The 20,026-nt window shown below is 46.3% G+C and overlaps 1 protein-coding gene and 2 pseudogenes across 1 annotated transcript; 1 reads left to right on the top strand and 2 right to left on the bottom strand.

Annotated features, from left to right (window-relative positions):
* LOC122906946 overlaps positions 1 to 9,126 on the bottom strand; it is a 441,004-nt pseudogene extending 431,878 nt beyond the window's left edge.
* The window catches only part of LOC122907407, a 30,519-nt pseudogene continuing 15,202 nt past the window's right edge, over positions 4,710 to 20,026 (bottom strand).
* LOC122906943 (glyceraldehyde-3-phosphate dehydrogenase-like) lies at positions 16,745 to 17,963 on the top strand. The gene has a single exon (XM_044249451.1). The coding sequence runs from the start codon at positions 16,805 to 16,807 to the stop codon at positions 17,804 to 17,806; it is 1,002 nt and encodes a 333-aa protein (XP_044105386.1). The 5' UTR covers positions 16,745 to 16,804; the 3' UTR covers positions 17,807 to 17,963.

Here is a 20,026-nt window from a genome sequence, read left to right as displayed (position 1 = left end):
GCTCCACAGCAAAAGAGCAAGGGACACAACTAAGGCCCGAATTCCACCAGGTGAGGGGTATGACAAGGCTGTGCTGAGATGACATGGAGAATTCCTGCCAGAGGAAAAGAAGGAGACAGCCCGGCACAAATGCGAGTGCATTCCAACTGGCAGAGGGCACCACGGAGCAGAGGACTGGTGGTTAGAAAGGGGGCCAAGGTGGCCAGAGGAAGCTGAGGAGGAGTAGAGTGGGAGGGGAGGAGGGCCAGGGCCCGGGAAGTTGGTCAGTATCAGTGCCCTTCTCCCAGGGCTGTGTGACCGCACTTCCCCACACTCAGTGGCTGAACCCACAAATGCTGCCTCGTGGTCTCAGGGGATCAGGAATCCAGCAGTGCTCCGCTGGGCTGCTGACAACACCAAGGGAGGACCGGCTTCACCGAGAACCTGAGCACACTCAGGGGCATGGGCCAGATACAGCCCATCTCAAAGACCTGACTTCTGTCTGCTGTGGGCCCACAAGGCTGAGCCGCGTGCGTATGTCTGTGTCATGGTCCAACCTAGGGGCTTGTGCTCCAGTGTGAAGACTGGAGTGAGAACATGGGTCCGAGTCAACATGGGGCTGGACAGTGAGTTTTAGAACGAAATCTCAGAAGGGCCTTTGAGTCTCGTTGCCTCGTTCTGTGACATGGAAGTGAATAAACAAGTCCGGACCACACTCTGGGGAGGGGGTCACACAAACATGTCTACAGAGGAGTTGGGGAAACAATGGAGCCCCCGAAGGGAGACGGTGAAGATCCCTGCAGGGTCTGGGCCTTGCCCAGAATCAGACTGGTAGGGAGGCTTAGCAGGCTTGAACCCAGCTCTTTACTCAAATTTGGGGTCCTGGATGCAACCTAGCCATTCACTGGGGGCTCTGGAAAAGTTTTTCTGGAAGGAAGTGGCTGTCGGCCTGGAAATGTTATCGGGCTCAGGGTGATCATTGATCTCCTAGATAGGAGACATGTCCCCAGGTTCTTGTCTGAGGAGGATCCCGGGTCATGGCGACCCACTGGATGAACCCCTATCTACATCACACCCTTTGGAAAGGACGGAATGGCCTGCATCCCGGGACAGGTGGTCTCTAGGGATAAGGGTGCATTCTGACCATCAAGGGCCAAGACTCCATTCCCTTCTTTAGGGTTTGCATCGAAAATGCAAAGCCTAAGACCTTGGGAAGCTATTACCCAGCCCTCTGTAAGTGGGGCTGTCCTCTTCTGGGACTCCAGAATGTGAGCACCGATGAACACATGTGGGCACACAGGAGCGAGTGTGCTGGTGCACACAAACACACACACCCCAGGAGGGACTGTGGGGTGGGATCTGATTAGTAGCAGATTCCAAGAAGTTGATAGGTGGGAGGAAATTGGGTGGGAGGTATTTCCTACATGTGACAGCACTCTTCTAACATCATAGCTATTATCCAACCTATGCCTGTGGACATCTGATAGATAGACATGCTGGAATCATCCATATTTTGCAAGAAGACCATTCCTGTCTGCCACAATGGCTTATCTAGGGTCTGAACCACGGAAGAATAGAGACTTGTGTCTGAAACCAGGTGTGTTTGCAAGCTGGGGCCCTGGCTGCTCCCAGACCTTCCCTGGGGGCCTGTGGAGAGGGGTGTGTTGGGGTCACTGTGTACAGATAAGATGTGTCCTTGCATGCTGAAGGGGGATGAGGAGATGGCAGACGGGAGCACTGTTCGTGTAGGGGTCCAATCAGGAGTGGGCCCCGATAGGGGATCTCAGGAAGTGATGTCACTGCCTTTATCACAAAGGCCTGCAGAACTTGGAACCCCTGCAACCAGGCACCCACATTCTAGTCCGGTAGCAGGGTTACTGGACTCAGGACATTGGACACAGAAAGATGTTTTCTTGTTGTGTACCTAGTTTACGGGGCTCTGGGTATCAGAAACCCCAGGAAAATGGCTTCTTACCATGTTGTAGACATTGGCTGAAACCACCCCCACAATGCCTCAGGACATTTCGAGGGAGACGCCATAAGGTACTTACTACTGAGGAGACTAGGGATGCCCACCCCTCTGAACCGTCCTAGGGAAGCCCCATCCCTTCCTCTGGAGTTTGAGGGGAGGAGGGATATGTGGGGGTTCCCGCCCATGGGCTGGAGGAGGGTGAGCTCAGTGGATACCCTGGTGATCCCTTCTTGTTCACACCAATGTCAGGGTGGGCAGGGTGCACAGGGGATTCCTGAGGTGTCTCTTAGCTGTGCCAGAGCACATCCAAGGCCCTGAAGCTTGGCCACGTTTCTCTCCTTGGGGAGGGTTCTGCAGCCTGGGCTATGGTGTGTCTGGAATGGAGCGCCCTGGGTCTGAAGACCAGCAAAGGCCTCCAGACGGCGCTCTAAGGCCTCCTGCCTGGCTGCCGGGCACTGTCTTTACAGAACGCTCCAGAGGACATGGTGCAGGAGGTGAACGAGGAGATATCCTGCTCTCCTTCCTCGAAGGACAAGAAGCCGCACACGGCCAACAGAGCCTGGCGCTGGCTCAGGGTGAGTGCAGGTGCTGGGGAGACCCGACCCCTGGGGCGCTGATGCAGCACCAAGGGCCCCACTTCCTAGAAGCCAACCTGGCCTCCTAGAGTCCTGTACTCCCGTGAATCTGTATCCCATCTTTTCCCCAAACTGGCCCTCGTGGTCCTGCCCACGCCTTGGACAGAAGCAGAGCCATTGTCCACATACTTCTAGGAGTATCATTAAAGAGACTTTAGACCAGGTCTCATCCCGTTGATCTAGACTCCTTTTGCCCTGGCCTAGGCATTTTCCTAACTCGTGCTCCCAGGTGTCCCCACTGGCCCAACAGTCCTTCCTCAGCTTCCGCAAGTCTTGCAAATGATCATTTGCAAGATTGAGTTGGGAGACTTTGATCCAAAGGGACATGGGGCCCATGGTACTCTGTCTCGTGCTCTGCGCTTTGGTATTGATGGAACACATTGTGGGGACCCCCCAAGGAAAAGGAACAGGGGCCTCACTGCACTGCAATGCATGGCAGTCCGGAAGGCCAGTCATTGATCACAGCCATGGAGCCCTTTACTGGGGCAGGACTGGATGTAATCCCCTTCTTTGGCCAAGGCACAGTGCTGCATCCTACAGCCTTCGTGCCTTCTTATCCTAAGCCCTCTCGCCTTAAACATCTCTGTGTTCTCGTCTCAAGAATGGGATATGCTGGGTGCCGGAGTGGCTCAGGGGTTTCAGCCTCTGCCTGCAGCTCAGGTCATGGGTCCTGGGTCTCACAGTCCTGGGATCCAGGCCCATGTCCACGGGGAGGGGGGGGGCTCTGCTGAGCGGGGAGCCTGCTTCCCCCTTTATGTCTGGCTGCTTCTCTGCCTACTTGTGACCTCTCTCTCTGTCAAATGAATAAATAACAAGTCTTTCAAAAAAATAAAAAGAATGGGCTATGTTATCAGAAATCACAGGATCCATGCCACTCATGCAGGGACGTGCTATCCATACTCCGCTCACAAAGGGACCTGAGATACTAGCAAGTTCAGACATCATTTCTTTCAATTCTTTGTATGGATACCAAGGCCATTTTCTTTTTGCCTTAAAGGCTTCTTAACTGATTGGCTGATTGATGGATTTGAGAGAGAGACAGGGGGAGAGTGGGGAGATGCAGAGGGAGAGACAGAATCCTCAAGCAGACACTGCCCTATGGACACAGCCCTATGAGGAGCGCAGCCTCAGGACACGGAGACCATGACCTGAAGCAAAACCAAGAGCCTTAGTTAGGCTGAACCCAATGAGACACTGAGTCACCCGATTCTTTTTCGGACTCTGGGCTCTCTTGTCCCACCTCTTGCAGAAGTCCCTGAGATCTGGGGGCTCATTCTGCCCTCCAAACCCCAACCCTCCTGGTGGCCACAGCACTGACTCATGTCTCCTCTGATTCACCTCAGGGGAAAAATGGTTCAACCAGGAAGAGGAGGAAGACCTCGGTGCTGATGGCCAAGCGGGCCGACAAGCTGCAGGCCGCAGTAGATCACCTGGTGCCTGCCGTCATCAGACAAGATCTACACTGTGTCCACATCTTTCTGGACACATACCGTCACGTTGCCACCACCCAGGAGGTGCTGGACCTCCTCTTTGCAAGGTGAGCACCCTCCCCTCCCCTAACTGCTCTGTGGGATTTGGCCAATTCCTGGTTGTGAGACTTTGGCAGGTCCCCAAGCTTCCCCAAGCTTCCCTTGCTCCTAACTGGGGCAGAGGAATTATAGGGACTCAGTGGGGTCTTGTAGGGAAAGGACACCAGGGAGCCTGCGCCAGTGGAAAATTCTGCTGCAGGGCCTGTGGGCATGCTCTTTGCTCATTCCTGTGCCCCTCGTGAGGAAGCCTCTGCCTCATCCCTGACTCTCACTATGATCTTGAGCTGGGCTCCTTTGCCACTGAAAGGGAGATCTGAGACTCCTTCTGGGGTCTGTGTCTGGGTGAATCCAGAGCAAGCATCCCTGGGGGTGAGCAGGGGCCAGGCCCACTCAGATGTCGGTGATGGGCTGGTTGGGGCCCTTTTATTCAGCAAGCATTCAGGAAGCCCCGGTAGGTGGAGGCGATTATCTAGGAGCTGAATGGGATCCCTGCACAGAACAGAGAGCACCCCAGGGCTGCAGGCTAGTCGAGGGTCAGACGGGGAGAGCCAACATCCACAGATATCTCATGCGATGCCCCCTGGCCTCCTCTAGATTCGGATGTGTTTATTCCAGCTACGACGAGGTCGGCGGACCCCAGGACCAGCGCAACATGTGAGTAAGCTTTGGCTGCTTTAGGAGGGCCTTCACTCTCCACCAGGGTAGAGAGGGTCCTGTGAGTTCGAGGGGCTGCTGGACCTTCACACTCACCTCGTTATTCTTGCTTTATGGTAAATGTCTGAGAGCTTCTACTGGAAACTGGGAAGGTGCCCTGGGGAGCTGGGGTAGGTGTGTGAGCACTGTGGGAGAGCAGAGGGGGATGGAGGACAGCTTCAACCCCTGACAGGGTCATGCTCCATCCCTGCCCCCTCCCAGCCCTCTCTCTGCCCCAATTCTGGGACCCAGAATGCAGGATTTAGGAGCCATCGCACAGCATTCTGTTGGCACCTGCACGCTGGGTGCTCAGAGGGGGCTCAGGGAGAGTGGTGACCCAGTAGAGCCCAGGGAGCAGCAGACATCCCAAACCCTGTGGGAGTGAGTGTCAGTGGAAACAGACCCACTCTCATGGCACCTAGCAAATGGGCGGAGGAGGTAACGGTGGAGGTATGGGGAGGGTCCTGGGAAGGCCTGGCTAGAGACAGAGTCCCTTTGTTCCCTCCTGGGTTGGATCTTCATGGAGCAGAGGCGAGTGCAGTGAGGATAATTAAGAGGCCAGACACCACCCCTCCCTGGGCACATGCAGTTGAAATCAAGTGGCTCGTGGGCAAGGAGACAGACTGAGGAGTGTGTCCAGCTCCCCTAAGAAGTCCAGAAATGCTCACCCCATTGATCAAGGACGCCCACTCCTAGCGGCTTTTGGCCAGCCTGCCGTGTGGGAGCAGGCATGTCTCGGGCAGGACTGCCAGGTCGCAGGTGGACAAGGAGTCCGACTGGTCTCAAACAGGAGCTGGAAGCCCAGGGGCCCAGGTTCCCAATGTGTTCCCTGGGATTTGGGTTTGCATGCGTACCCTGTCCTCTGACTTCTCTGCCTCCATGTCTGTCCCCAGGGCCGTCTATGCCATCCTTAACACCTGGGTGGAAAAGTATCCAGGGGATTTTGTGCAGCCTCCAGAGTTTTCCAGCTTGCACACACTGCTGGCCTACCTGCAGGTCAATGTGCCAGGCTCGGACCTGCAGCGCCGAGCCCAGCTTCTTCTTCCAGAAAGGCAACGCGCTCCCAGAAAGGCCACGGAGCCAGAGGCTGGGGGTGAGGAGGACTGGGGGTGACTGATGTGGGCCTGAGGAGGAGGCAGGGTGGGCCACCCTGAGGAAGCCTCCATAGATTGTAGCTGGGCCGAGGAGAGTGAGTCATCTCAGATCCCTGTCCCCATGGGATTCCGTTGGGGACACCTTCCAGGGGCTAGGTCTTGAACGCAGGCCTCGCTGAGTGTTAGGGAAAGGGAAAGGCAAAAGGGAAGTCAATCAAGCTGATGATGCTTTCTCTTCTTGGAGCTACAGCACCGGCCCCAGAGCCAGATCAGGACATGCCTCAGGAAGTCGTTCCAGCAGCCACTCTGGCACCCGCTGCACCTCTGGGGCCTGAGCTGGTCCCCACCATCCCCGCTGCGGCGCCTCATATTGGATCAGGAAGACCAGTGACCCCCCCTGACCCATTGGGGCCAAAGCAGTTAGTCATCAGGGCCCTCATTCACTTCTCTGTGACAGAAGAGCCACCTGGCCTTTTGCCATTTCTGGATGACCAGCAGGGTCCTGCCCCCGAGCTGCCGCCCCCTGCATTTGTGGAGCAAGCAGGCTCCATCCCTGAGCTGCCGCCCCCTGCCTCCATGGATCAAGCAGGCTCGGTCCCCGAGCTGCCGCCACCTGCCTCCATGGATCAAGCAGGCTCGGTACCCGAGCTGCCGCCCCCTGCCTCCGTGGAGCAAGCAGGCTCGGTCCCCGAGCTGCCCCCCCCTGCCTCCGTGGAGCAAGCAGGCTCTGTCCCTGAGCTGCCGCCCCCTGCCTCCGTGGAGCAAGCAGGCTCGGCCCCCGAGCAGCAGCTTGTGCTGGCTGCAGCTCCAGAGCATGGCTCCCCCTCCCCTGTCATTTCCTTCTTTATCCTATTTGTGTTCTGTGTTCACCTCTATAATTACTTCCTAGATCTTATTTATTAAATAAAGTAGAATTTGAGTTTACATAAAATTTGACTCGCATCCTTTGCAGTGGGATATGAAGGTCTCATTCGGTCCATTCAGAGTGTTGCCCAACCAGGTCGTTCTACAATGTTTCCGTCACAGAGACCCCCGCGCTCCTCATCGCTCAATGCTCAGTCCCTCCCCCAGTCCCTGCAACCACTGCTCTTCTCTCTGTCTCGACCACTTTACCTCAACTTGGATTTTCCTCTGCCTGGAATCCTATAATATGGCCTTCTGTTTCTGTCTGCAGAACAGAAGAGTGATTCCCCTCTTTACAAACTTTTTTAGAGACGATATAGGTTATTTTCGTTATTCAGAATCTTCTGCCAAAACAAACAATGAAACAGCACAACACAAAACAAATCACTCTTTTGTCTGGTCCACCGCCAGCCAACTGCAGAGAAAGACCCTCCCTTTGAGAACGAGCAGAGCTGCTACCCTGTGTGTGGTGCCACGTGCTGGAAAGAGCTGCCGGTACCCACAGAGCAGTGGCCCTCCCAATACCTGGTTGTGTATACCGGTCTGCACACAACACACGACCCCCAGGAGTCCACAGAATAGTGACCTTGCACTGATAGACACTCTTTTGATACAGGCAGACCCCCCCAAACAGATTTCATGATCCCATGTACCGTTCATCTGAAATATCATTGTTCCTCGTGATTCACCTGAAAATGCTCCGAACACAAGCGGTAAAGAGCTGACTGCAGAGCTGGCCCGGAACACCAGGTAATGAGAACTAAAGGAGCGCCAGCACGGCCTGGCCACCAGCAGTGGGGTGCGCACGCTCGGCTCCTGCGCCGCCGAGGAGACCACTGCTCCCCCACTGGTGTGGGATGGGGCCTTTCTGACATGCTGGGTTTCAAGTGACAGGTCAGTGTATCAGGCGGAGTACTCCAGAGGATAGATGAGTTCCCTCTGCTGGCTGACCCCTCACCACTAGGTAGAATGGCCATGGTTTCATAGCAACCATTCCAATATATGCCTCCAGGGCCCTGAGATATGAATTCTGTTACTGTTTCAGGCCTTTTTGGTCTTTTTCACTACCACAAGGACAAGTCAGTAAGTTAGATGGTGGACAAATGAATTCCATTCATCCTGGCTTTTTCTTCTATTCTTTACGTGAAAGTACTTTTAAAATGTATATGCATCTATATCTATATGTATATAGATATAGATATAGATCTATATATCACATAGCACCATACAAATGCTAGTTATTACAAATTACATCCAAATGAAGCTACATGTCTCAGAAACTGGCATTCTTATTGTTTATTTTTATTTTAAAAAAATCAGTCATTTTCCTACTTAGCTCAGAATCAGAATGTTTCATCATAGTTCAGTTTTAGGATTCCTCTAAAGAGATCTAGAAACCAAGACAGTAATACACATTCTTCCAACTTCAATACCAAAGTATATACAACCCTCATCAGGAGGCTGAAACACTTTCATGACCAGACAATGACCAACGACAGAATGTCCCGGTGGGTGACAGTCCCGAAGGTGGCAAGAAGACCTACTCTCGGACACCAGTGGTTTGGCTGAAAGAGTCTCTCATGTCCAATAAAACTGAGTTTTGACATCCCGCCTTTTTAGAGAGACTTACAAGATCAAGAAAGGGGTTTTAGAAAAGCTTCTCAAAAGGCCCCACACTCTGACCTGTTTTTTTCTGGTGAAAAATGCACATGAAGACTAAGCATGTACACGTGGTGGTAAATGACAGCTTTTCTAAAGCAAGAGTATGAACCTCCAAATCTCATGGCTGGTCCACTTGAGAACCTTGTTAATAGTAATGGACAGAATGGTTTTATTCGTTTTTATAAACAGATACACCAAGTCTTTTTAGCTTAGTTCTTACTATTAAATTTACCTTTGCTAAGGTAAATGGTTTATTTTTTAAGAATGTTATAATTTTTTAAAAATTAAAAAAAAATCTTTTTTACAAACTCATGGCCCGGAGATCAAGACCTGAGCTGAGATCCAGAGTTGGATGCTTAACCGACTGAGCCACCTAGATGCCCCTTAAATTTATCTTTTAAAATATAATAACCTAAGGAAAAAAATACCCTTTTCTTCAATAACTTGATATGCCATTGCCACTTTCATCTCTGACCAGGACCTTCCCCCTCACACCGTGGACGAGTGAATTTACTGTGTTCCATATTGAGAAATGTTGTCACTACAATTATTCCATGAAACGCTGTCAGTACCTTGGAAGTTCAAGCCACATGACCCACGACGGGGACCAGCTGGAGTCATACTCATTCTCGCTGAAGGTGCCTGGCTGCTCTTGGGTAGCCTGGGCTGCCTCCTCGACAATCTGGACCTCAAGTGCTTTCAGGACAACACCAGGGGGCGTGGTGCTGGCTTTTAGCATAGCCATGGCCTCACTGGGACTTCAATTGGTCCAATCAATGCCATTGATATTCAGCAATATACCACCTATCCAAAGGAATAAACAAGAAAAATGAGATGAGCTACCAAGTCAATATCTTCCCTACACATTCTGTTATTTGTAATTTTGTCACATCTCTGTCATTCTTACGATATTGAGGGAAAAATCCAATTCATGGAAAACATTCCAAAACAACTCAAAACTAAGATAATTTCATCATATATAGGAAAAAATGAGGCTTGAGGAACTGTGATTGGACTGGAAGTCCAAGTCATTAGACCTCGTTTTGCTAATGTGCAGGACCTGGGCATGTTCATTTCTCTTCTCTGGGCTTCAGTGATTTCTATAGTTCTTTCCTGCTCAAAAATTATTTGATCTTTTGCTCTTAGAAATGAATTTTTAACATATCCTGTTTTGGAGTTACACAGTTTTATAGGTAAAGATAGTCCTACAGAGTTTGCTCAGCGTGAATGTATCAGAATACTTAAAGAGAAGAGATCCTTGGGTCTACACAAAGAAATGAAACTTGTGATTAGAGCATCTTTTGCTTAAGGAAGAAAAAAATGTGCTTGTTGCCCTGCCAAGTAATATAATAAAAAAAAAAAAAAGCAACAAGGATTATATAAAAGGTTAGGAAGGAAAAGATGAGTGTTCTATTTTTTAGAGGGTTTTTTCCAACATAAAATAATCCAATGATCTAAATAAACATTAGAAAATGACGGAAAGGGTGCCTGGTTGGCTCAGTGGGTTAAAGCCTCTGCCTGCAGCTCAGGTCATGATCCCAGGGTCCTAGGATCGAGCCCACATAGGGCTCTGCTCAGCCGGAAGCCTGCTGCCCCCCCCACCCCCCGCCTGCCTCTCTGCCTACTTGTAATCTCTGTCTGTCAAATAAATAAATAAAATCTTGAAAAAAGAAAATAATGGAAACATCATCAAACTGCAGCAATTTTCCTTCCCATTAGGCATTTTTCTAACCTTAGAGAGAGGATTTACACTTATATATGGAAGGGACACTTTACAAGATTTTTTAAAAATCATATTTAATGGAAAATTTGGGGAATATTTGTTATTTTTTTCAAACATGACTTGCACACAGGGAGAAGATGGGAACAGTTTCACTGTTCCCAGCCCTCCCTATCTTACCTCTCTTGATGCGGCCGTCACGTGCCAGACAGCCATGAGGTGGCACACTGGTTACAAAGATGGGCAGTTCACCACTCTTGCTTCCTCTGCCCCCTGCCACTGTCATTCCCAGGGACTCATGTGGTTCCTTCTTTACAGTAATGTGTTTTTCTTGGCATGTAACACACTGGTAAGATCCTAACACATGAGAAGAAAATTTATTGGATAAAAATTATACATAGCTGAAGTAAAGTAAGGAAACTGAAGGAAAAAAATACCATAGCAATGATAAAGTCACTGTTAAAATCAGTTACTGTAGAAATAACACACAGTTCTTCATGGTACAAACACGACACCGAACACTGGGGATCACCATATCAGACTTTGGACGGCTGTATTTTCATATGACTATGTATGGAACAGAAAAAAACTCAGGACTGTTTATGTATGGAAGTCAAAATAGGGCCAATTCTACAAAAGTAAATAATGCATTTGAGTTTTAAGATTCTGAAGACAAGCTAATTAATTTTATTTTTCTCTCTCTCCTCTATTCTCTGAAAGCAATGGTGACAGAATAGTACAAAAGTAAAGTGCGGATTTTGTTAACTGCCAGAAAAAAGCTATAGATCTATCTTCTGTTTCTTACTCATGAGAATGCTCGGTCATGAAACGGGTGCAAACTGATCTTCACAACCTTCACAGAAAGCTATAAGGATATGAAATAACTGAATTTCTGAAAAAGTGAAGGAAGAGAAAAAATTTCCAACAAACTGTGTTCTCAGGAAAAAGCAATTTTTACCGATATTGATTGTTTCTATTTATGGGGACACTCCTAGAAGAAAAGGAAAATTTAAAACATCACCTTTTCTAAAATTAGAATGCTATAAAAAACAAGGTGTACCTATGACATATTAATATTAAAATAGCAATAGTAACTAACATTTACTGAAGATTTACTATGTGTAAAGCAAATGGCTTCACATGTATTATTTCATTTGAATGGTTTCATTACATTTCATTACAATGGTCCTGAGTGTAAATCCTAGGGTTGGCCCCATTTTATAAACAAGGGAATAGCCTTTTTAGAAAGGTCACGTAATTTGCTCCAAATTATATAGCTATGCATGATCACACTGAGATCTGAAGTGATGCAAGTTTAAAAAAAATACACATATACACACATAGTGTATATACATAAACATGTATTCATATGTAGTTGTGTATGTTCATACAGCATGATGCTATATGCATCCACACTACAAGGGTGCTATCCCATTAAGTGTAATAATGGAAGCTAATATCTCAAAATGTTCCTTAACGCATATCCTATAAGAGCATACTGTAGATAACAAGATAACTATTACCACGACGAACAATATCAACAGTAGAACTAGATGAATTCTTTTGCTAGAACTGTAACATTTCCTTCAGTGACACTGCTTCAGAGCAGACAGGCACGGCATGTCAGTCAAGCCATGTCAGTCAAGCCCTGGACATGCAGGGGTGTCTGCTCTTCTCTGCTCCTGAAACCCCCACTCTTTGAAATTTTCTTGAGGGCACTACTTAAATAGCCTAGAGTTCCTAGAATTTTGACCTCATAGAAAACCTGTAAACGTCTACAGGTGGTATCGTAGCATATGGCATCTATGTTCGCATCCTTCAAAACTGGGCAAGACCCACGTTATTATGAAGACAATCCAGGTCAACTCAGCTGGGAGCACATTGACTTCAACGCTTGTGTCTGTCAGGTATCGAGTCAATTAGAGGTGGTTGTTTTATTCCTCTATATGGCTGAGATGTATGCATTTTAGCCAGACTTCACAGATTACTCTTGGTATACTTCACGGAAACTTCTAAGGGCTTAACACTGTATCAATGTTTCCAAGCAGCTACGCAGGGGCTTAGTAATAGAATAATGTGTGCTTTAAGTTTTAACAATGATTATCCTCTGAACAGGTTGTTTTGATGAATTTGTATTTGTTTTCCCTAGGAGTCCTTTATTTTTTTAAATTGGGATTTGACATCACAAATGATGTATGCTAATGGTAAATTGCTAAATTAATGCTTAAAATTACATTTCATGTGGCTGTTCTAACAATCAGGTTTACAGAGCACCTAGAGTAAGAATTCAGCATTGCTATTTAAAACACCACCACTTAAAATTAAGGAATAGGAACTAGTAAAAAGAAAAACGTATGTGCCCAAAACAAACAAAAGGACATAAATAGTCCTCTATATGAATGCTGAAATGGTTAAGTAGTTCTTAAAACAGTCTTAAAATTGTAGTGTTGTCTTTGAGCACCCGTATTTCAACATTCCGTAGAATTCATGGATTCAGTGACCAACTTTTGCCTTAATTATGACTCTTTAGGAATATGTATATATATGTAACTTGTAAAGCAAGGACCAGCGATATGAACAGCTCCTATTCAAATTCCTTTTCGAAACAATAACTGCTTTTTGTAGTCATCATTGTGAAAGCAAAATTATAGGTTCCCTTCACACATTTTGTTTTCTGTTCAAAAATAAGAATAAGTTTGTGCTTATAATTTCTTCAAAGTTTTAACTGACCAGAGACCAGTGACAAGTCTATACTTCAGCTCAGAAAACCAGATAAACCTGATGGGTGAAAAATACTTGTGCCTTTAAATGATGCTTTCTTAGGCTCCTGTGACATTACAGAGTTCTTCTCTCAAATTGTACTTACATTAAGAAGCCACTTTAAGCTAACCATGTGTTTCTCAAGTCATTCTCCTTAAGTAAAATTAAATAGCTTTGCTAAATAAAAACTTATTTACTGGTCTACTTAAAAACTATAGGAAGTAAAAACAAACAAACAAACAAACAAACAAACTATAGGAAGTTTCCTACATGTGATTTTCACACAGTTGGTAAATAGCATCGTTTTAAAAATTCTGGCCTACTAGAAGTGAGGTCATATAAAAGATCAAATGAAGTAAATAATACTGAGAACACAGTAAAGTGCCACTGTTTTTTGATTCCTACTGATTTCTGCATCCAAAGTGAGACAGCATCAGAATTTTTGGCACAGATAAATGACCTAGGAATATATTATAAAAGCACTGAAATATGAAAGATGCAGCAAAAAGCTCAACATACGGGAATTTAAAATGACCTACGCTACTATTCCTATAAACTGTAACATAAAAAGAAATGCTTTATATGTTTTGCATGACCTATCAGAAAGTATGATTTATGCTTCATATTCACATAGAGAATTCTGTTGTTGTAGGCAACCTGCCCAACCGCTAAGTATGGACTTGTTGGTCATTGTCTTTTTTTCAGTTCCATAACCTCCTGTTACAACTGAATGAGCAAACCAAGATAAATCCCACTTTCAAGCAGGACCAAGCAAAGAAGTCTTTCTAGAAGATCCAACACTTCTCCTCAATCTGGCAGAGGGACCTTCTTACTAAGAAACCACCCCTACTGGCTGAAGAACAGACTGTACAGGGACTTTCAAGATAGCCAAACACACATTCCACACCCCAAACACCTGTGTTAACCTTTTCCAACAGAGTAACAGCCCTCATTTAAATCTTACCCGTTTGTAACAAGGATTCCCTGAGGGCAGATGAATGAAAACATGCAAACTCAAGGCCTCACCTTGTGTGAGCTGGATCTGTTGTGGTACAGCGGCTGTGCATGGTCTGGCTGGTACTCCGAGCTCCTGCGTCTCAGACAGGGTTACCAGGCTGGGATTTCCCTGGCCTAGCAATTCTTAAATCCACCCTCTCGCCACTAGCCTGGAGAAAACACACATATATAACCACCAGTCATTAATGATGCTTCTCGATTAAAAAAGTTATAGTGAGGGTCATTTTCAATGCACTTATCATCGCTGTATCAGAGCCTCACCTGAGTGGGGACTGCAGGCCCCTGCTGGGGATGGGGCAGACGAGGGAGTTCATTTCAGGAGCTAATACTTTAAAACTTCTGCAGGTAAAAGAGCCACACACAGACCTCTTGGGTAAACCTTCCCTAGCCCTGGAAATACCAAGGACATAACCAAAGCAAAGCCTGGGTTCTGATCTCCCCATGATTTCTTGAAGGGTAACTGTCTTTTTACACTTCCCTCCCCTGCTAAACTGGCCTTGGCACTGAGCGAAAGAGAGCAAAGAAGATAAAGGATGATCGTTTTCAAAACTGGATTACAATCCTTTGTGATTCCTGAAATAAATTCCAAGATGGCTCCTTTGAGAGTGATCATCAATGAAACTATGTGTAGCTCTGTTTCCACACACTACAGGTTCGAATCGAAAATAGGGATCAGCTTAAACAGTCCTGAAAAGAAGGATAACAAAGGTCCTGTAAAACAGGATTAGGATTTATATACATTACAAATTGTGTGCGTATATATGTCATACGTGCACTCACACATAAATGTAATTTTAGAGGTGATGACAACCACATTGAATTTAGAGGTCCATTATCTGTATTTATAGATCTAGATCTGAAACACAGATTCACATCTATTATACTTTTAAGAGCTATTTTATCTTTGCTTTTAACATACAGGCCTGGTCTACTAGATGCTGATTCTTGGTCATGACTACAACTTCCCAAGTTTACTATCATTTCTATGGGAAAATTTGACAGCCTGCTTTCAAGAAGCTGTGGTGGAAAGTAGAACCCTCCCCCATGACTGCAGTCAGTAATGTTGAGAAATCACTCCAGTTTCAGTTCTCAAGTTGGAAAAGGAGTGAAAACCATAATTTTAAAAAAAGATTTTTTTTATTTATTTGAGAGCAAAAGCGAGAGGGCAGGGTGGAGGGGCAAAGGAAGAGGGAGAAGCAGACTCCTCGCGGAGCAGGGAGCCCGATGTAGGATCTGAGCCGAAGGCAGATGCTGAACCACGGAGCCACCCAGGTGCCTGAGTGATAACCAATTTTAAGGCCCTATTAAAGTCATTTACTTATTCAAGTATTTCATTAAACTAGTTTCAGACAATTCTTCAAAATAGCTGAAAGAATAACACTTCTCATGTGGCCAGAGTCTGGGGATTTGATCTAACAGGTAAATGCCAAAGTAGAACGCTTACAATCCAGATATTTGAGATTCTGACACTTCCGAGTATTAGATCACACGGTGTGAAGGGTGAGAAGCCCCTCTGTGATCTCATTTCAATATTAAGAATTGTTTGCTTTACTGCCTAACCCTCACCACTACCAAATACTCTATAACCAGTAATTTAGCTTTATGGGAAGACCCCTGCTCATGCAAACCTATTAACAAACAAATCCCTGATCTTTTTTGATTTTTTAAAAGACAGAATTCTGCGTGTGTGATGGAAGTGGACATATAAGCTTTAAACAACGGGTCAACGTTTGGGTTTAGGCTAACTGCCTATCTAACACTTCAGGGTTTCAAGCACAACAAAAGAATTCTGTTAAAGTCAAGATTTTTTAAAATGCAGGATGCCTAAACGACAATACCTGTATTTCATTAAAAAGTGGCATGCCCTACTGCTGGGAGTATATACTGGTATGATCTTTCTAGAGGGAAGTTTAGCAAAATGTCCTAAACTTGAAAACAAAACATTAAAGTCTGTTGACAGGGGAGTGTTTACGTAAGTTTTAGCACAACACGCCTACTATACAGCTATATCATGATGCATCTGTTTTCAGGGTAAGAAGTCCACAACATACAGCTGACGTAAAGAAAGGGTGGCAAACTCAGAATTTGCAAGCTGAGCGCATGTGTAAGTACCTATGTAAATAGGTACCTATTTATTTGTAGGCATATACAGAAAAATGTTTGTAACGATGTTCTTCAAAACTTTAATGTCACTATCTTATGGACTTTAGACTGACTGTGATTTTGACTTCCTTCTTCATTTTCTGTATTTTGTCTTCCTTAGTCTCCTTTTCAGACATGGAATACATGTTATTCTCAGAATCCAAAACATTAAGATGTTTTTCACAAAGAAACAACTTGAGCAATACATTATATTTGATATCATATATAAGTATCTGTATCCAAGTTTTTTAAACCTCAAGTCTGTGACAAGAGACCAACGCCTGAATCTCCCTCCTAATGCAAGATGGCTACCGGGTGTGTGTGTTCCCATAGTTATAATGAACCAAACATTTGTGAAAAGGAGTAACTTAAATGGGATTTAAATTTCGGTTTTCTTACACAGTAGCTTAAATCTTCATTGTTAACTCTGTTTACTATACACTTTTCTCATAGACTATCCACCTACTTTAATTCCTGATGCTCGATTATGTTACTGCTTGGTTTCCTTTATGTCAGAGTGCTTTCTTGTGCTTACTTAAAACAAAACAAAACAAAACACCATATACAGCTTTGTTTCACCCCTTTCACTGTAGGAGATACCCATATCATTAAATGCTCTGGTAGGGGCTCTCTGCTCTTCCCTGTTCGACAGACAGCCGCATCTTCAGGTGCAGTGCCAGCCGCGTGCCCGAGACACGATGGTGAAGGTCGGAGTGAACGGATTTGGCCGTATTGGGCGCCTGGTTACCAGGGCTGCTTTTAACTCTGGTAAAGTGGATATTGTCGCCATCAATGACCCTTTCATTGATCTCAACTACATGGTCTACATGTTCCAGTATGATTCTAGCCACGGTAAATTCCACGGCACAGTCAAGGCTGAGAACGGGAAGCTTGTCATCAATGGGAAGTCCATCTCCATCTTCCAGGAGCGAGATCCCGTCAACATCAAGTGGGGCGATGCTGGTGCTGAGTATGTTGTGGAGTCCACTGGGGTCTTCACCACCATGGAGAAGGCTGGGGCTCACTTGAAGGGCGGGGCCAAGAGGGTCATCATCTCTGCTCCTTCTGCTGATGCCCCCATGTTCGTGATGGGTGTGAACCATGAGAAGTATGACAACTCCCTCAAGATTGTCAGCAATGCCTCCTGTACCACCAACTGCTTGGCTCCTCTGGCCAAGGTCATCCATGACAACTTCAGCATTGTGGAGGGACTCATAACCACCGTCCATGCCATCACTGCCACCCAGAAGACTGTGGACGGCCCCTCTGGGAAGCTGTGGCGTGATGGCCAAGGGGCTGCCCAGAACATCATCCCTGCTTCCACTGGTGCGGCCAAGGCTATAGGCAAGGTCATCCCTGAGCTGAATGGGAAGCTCACTGGCATGGCCTTCCGTGTCCCCACCCCCAACGTGTCTGTTGTGGATCTGACCTGCCGCCTGGAGAAAGCTGCCAAATATGATGACATCAAGAAGGTGGTGAAGCAGGCATCAGAGGGCCCCCTTAAGGGCATCCTGGGGTATACTGAGGACCAGGTTGTCTCCTGCGACTTCAACAGTAACACCCACTACTCTACCTTCAATGCTGGGGCTGGCATTGCTCTCAATGACCACTTTGCCAAGCTCATTTCCTGGTATGACAATGAATTTGGCTACAGCAACCGGGTGGTGGACCTTATGGTCCACATGGCCTCCAAGGAATAAGAGCCCCCTGAACCACCAGCCCCAGCCAGAGCAAGAGGAAGAAAGAGGCCCTCAGCTGCTGGGGAATCCCTGCCCCAACTTATCCCCTAAAACACTGAGAATCTCCCAACCTCCACTCTTTCCATCCCAGACCCCCTGAAGAAGGGGAGGGGCTTGGGCAGCCCTACCTTGTCATGTACCATCAATAAAGTATAGTGTACCCAGCCAAAAAAAAAAAAAAAAAAAATGCTCTGGTAGGATATAGAACCAGAAGGTCTGCTCTGGATGATTTTCTACTTTTTCTATCTTATTTTATTAAAAATATTTAAAAGCTGTTTTCTTTTTATAAAGATTTTATTTATTATGTATGTATGTGTTTATTTATTGGACAGAGGGCAAGAGAAGGAACACAAGCAGAGGGAGTGGGAGAGGGAGAAGCAGATTCCTGGCTGAGCAGAGAGCCCCGATGGGAGACTGGATGCCAGGACCCTGGGATCATGCCTGTGCCGAAGGCAGATGCGTAATGACTGAGCCAGCCAGGTGCCCCTCTACTTTACCTATTTTAATGCTCTTATTGAAAATTTTTTTTCTCTAATAATAACCATCTTTACTTCACAGGGATACTGTAAGAACACACGTTATGATGTGTTTGAAATGCTCTGGATGCTTTATAAAAAGGCACTACAGAGATAATGAGTTATTCTCAATAAAAACTGATTTTCCCCACTTGTATGGAGCTGAAGCGGAGAGTGAAAGTTACAAGAGCAGGGAAGTCACAACTTTGGAACCACAGCTCCTTCACGCTTTGCTTGTCTCACCTGTGAAATGTGGACATAAATGTGTTTTTTATGTCTGGGCTTAGGTGGAGCCCATGGAGCAAATGAAAAACCCATGTGAAAATATAGAGACTTCACTCTATAAAGAGCAAGGCTAAATGTTCACAGGGATAGTTTTCCAGACAGGATTTTATCTGTAATGATAAAATAATCTATTGTGCATTTTGAAGGATTTGGGGAGCCATGTTTGATTTCCCCCATGAAATAGCAAATATCCCTCAGGTTCTCATGTTACGAAAACATCGACATAAAGGCAGAGCACATGGAATGAATACCCGCGTGTACCTGAATGATCTGGGCGGCAAGCTCAGGCGTTCTGTGCTTCAGGTCATGTCCATTGATGGCGAGCACTCGGTCATTGCTGCTCAGCCTTCCATCGTGTGCAGCCAGGCCCTCTTCCAACAGATCAAGGATAAAAACACCTGGTTCATCGGTCCTTCGAATGAGTTTAATGCCAAGTTGTTCACCAGAGTCCCATTTGTGAAAGACTACGTGGAAGACCTCTTCCCGGGGAGAGCTACAGTCGAAGTGGCTGTAGGTCCAGTTCACAAAGCGCCGCTCTCGCAGCGCGGTCAGGTGCAGTGTGGTACCTAACTCAGGGCTGGCAAAGGGCGGCTCTGACAGAGTTCTGAGACACATTGCCGATGTTACAGTTGTTGACCTGGAAGAAAAGAAAAGAATTATACCAAGGTGGGACAATCTTTTATCCTCTCAACTGGTAAACATTTATATGCCATTTCCAAAAGAAACTGACTTTGGAAAATGATATACAGTCATTATTTACAAAGAAAAGCCCTCTGAAGATGTTTTAAAATGCACAGTTCCTAAGCTTCACTCACACTGACTAGCACGAGGTAGAGAATGGCAGTTAGGATCTCGGGCTTCAGCGAGGGTGCTGCATCAGAGTCCCTGGTCCTGCCGGTAGCGGGATGTCTGAGTGTGTCCCCCTGAGTGGTGAGATGGGTTTACTCTCCGCTTCACGGGACCAGGAGGAGAATGCAGAGACAGCAGCAGCATGTGGCAAGTGCCAACAAAATACTCGTTCTCGTGGAACAGAAACTGAAGTTCTACTGGATTGATGTGGCTTTTCCAAATGAAAAACACTGACGCTGGAAAAAATACACCGAGTTTTAATCTAAGAAAAGGGACACATTCCAGATACACAACCTCATCTCAGATCAGTGTTTTTACTTTAAAGAAAAGCAGGAAAGCAGGTAATTACAGTTTCACTCTGTTTAGCACTCAAGTATAACATCTATCTAATACAACAAGCTTAACTCAGTACTCACAGATCATTTATTTACTAAACCTTATGGCCCCGAAAGGAGTATAGTGACTGATCCTGGGACATGAACAGGACTCAGAAAATACACCCAGCTTCAGTTATTCACCTAGTCAGAGGAAG

Source organism: Neovison vison, chromosome 5 (genome assembly GCF_020171115.1).
Source record: "Neovison vison isolate M4711 chromosome 5, ASM_NN_V1, whole genome shotgun sequence".
NCBI classification, from domain to species: domain Eukaryota; kingdom Metazoa; phylum Chordata; class Mammalia; order Carnivora; family Mustelidae; genus Neogale; species Neogale vison.
The sequence above is the reverse complement of the archived record's forward strand: the minus strand, read 5'-3'. Positions and strand labels throughout refer to the sequence as shown.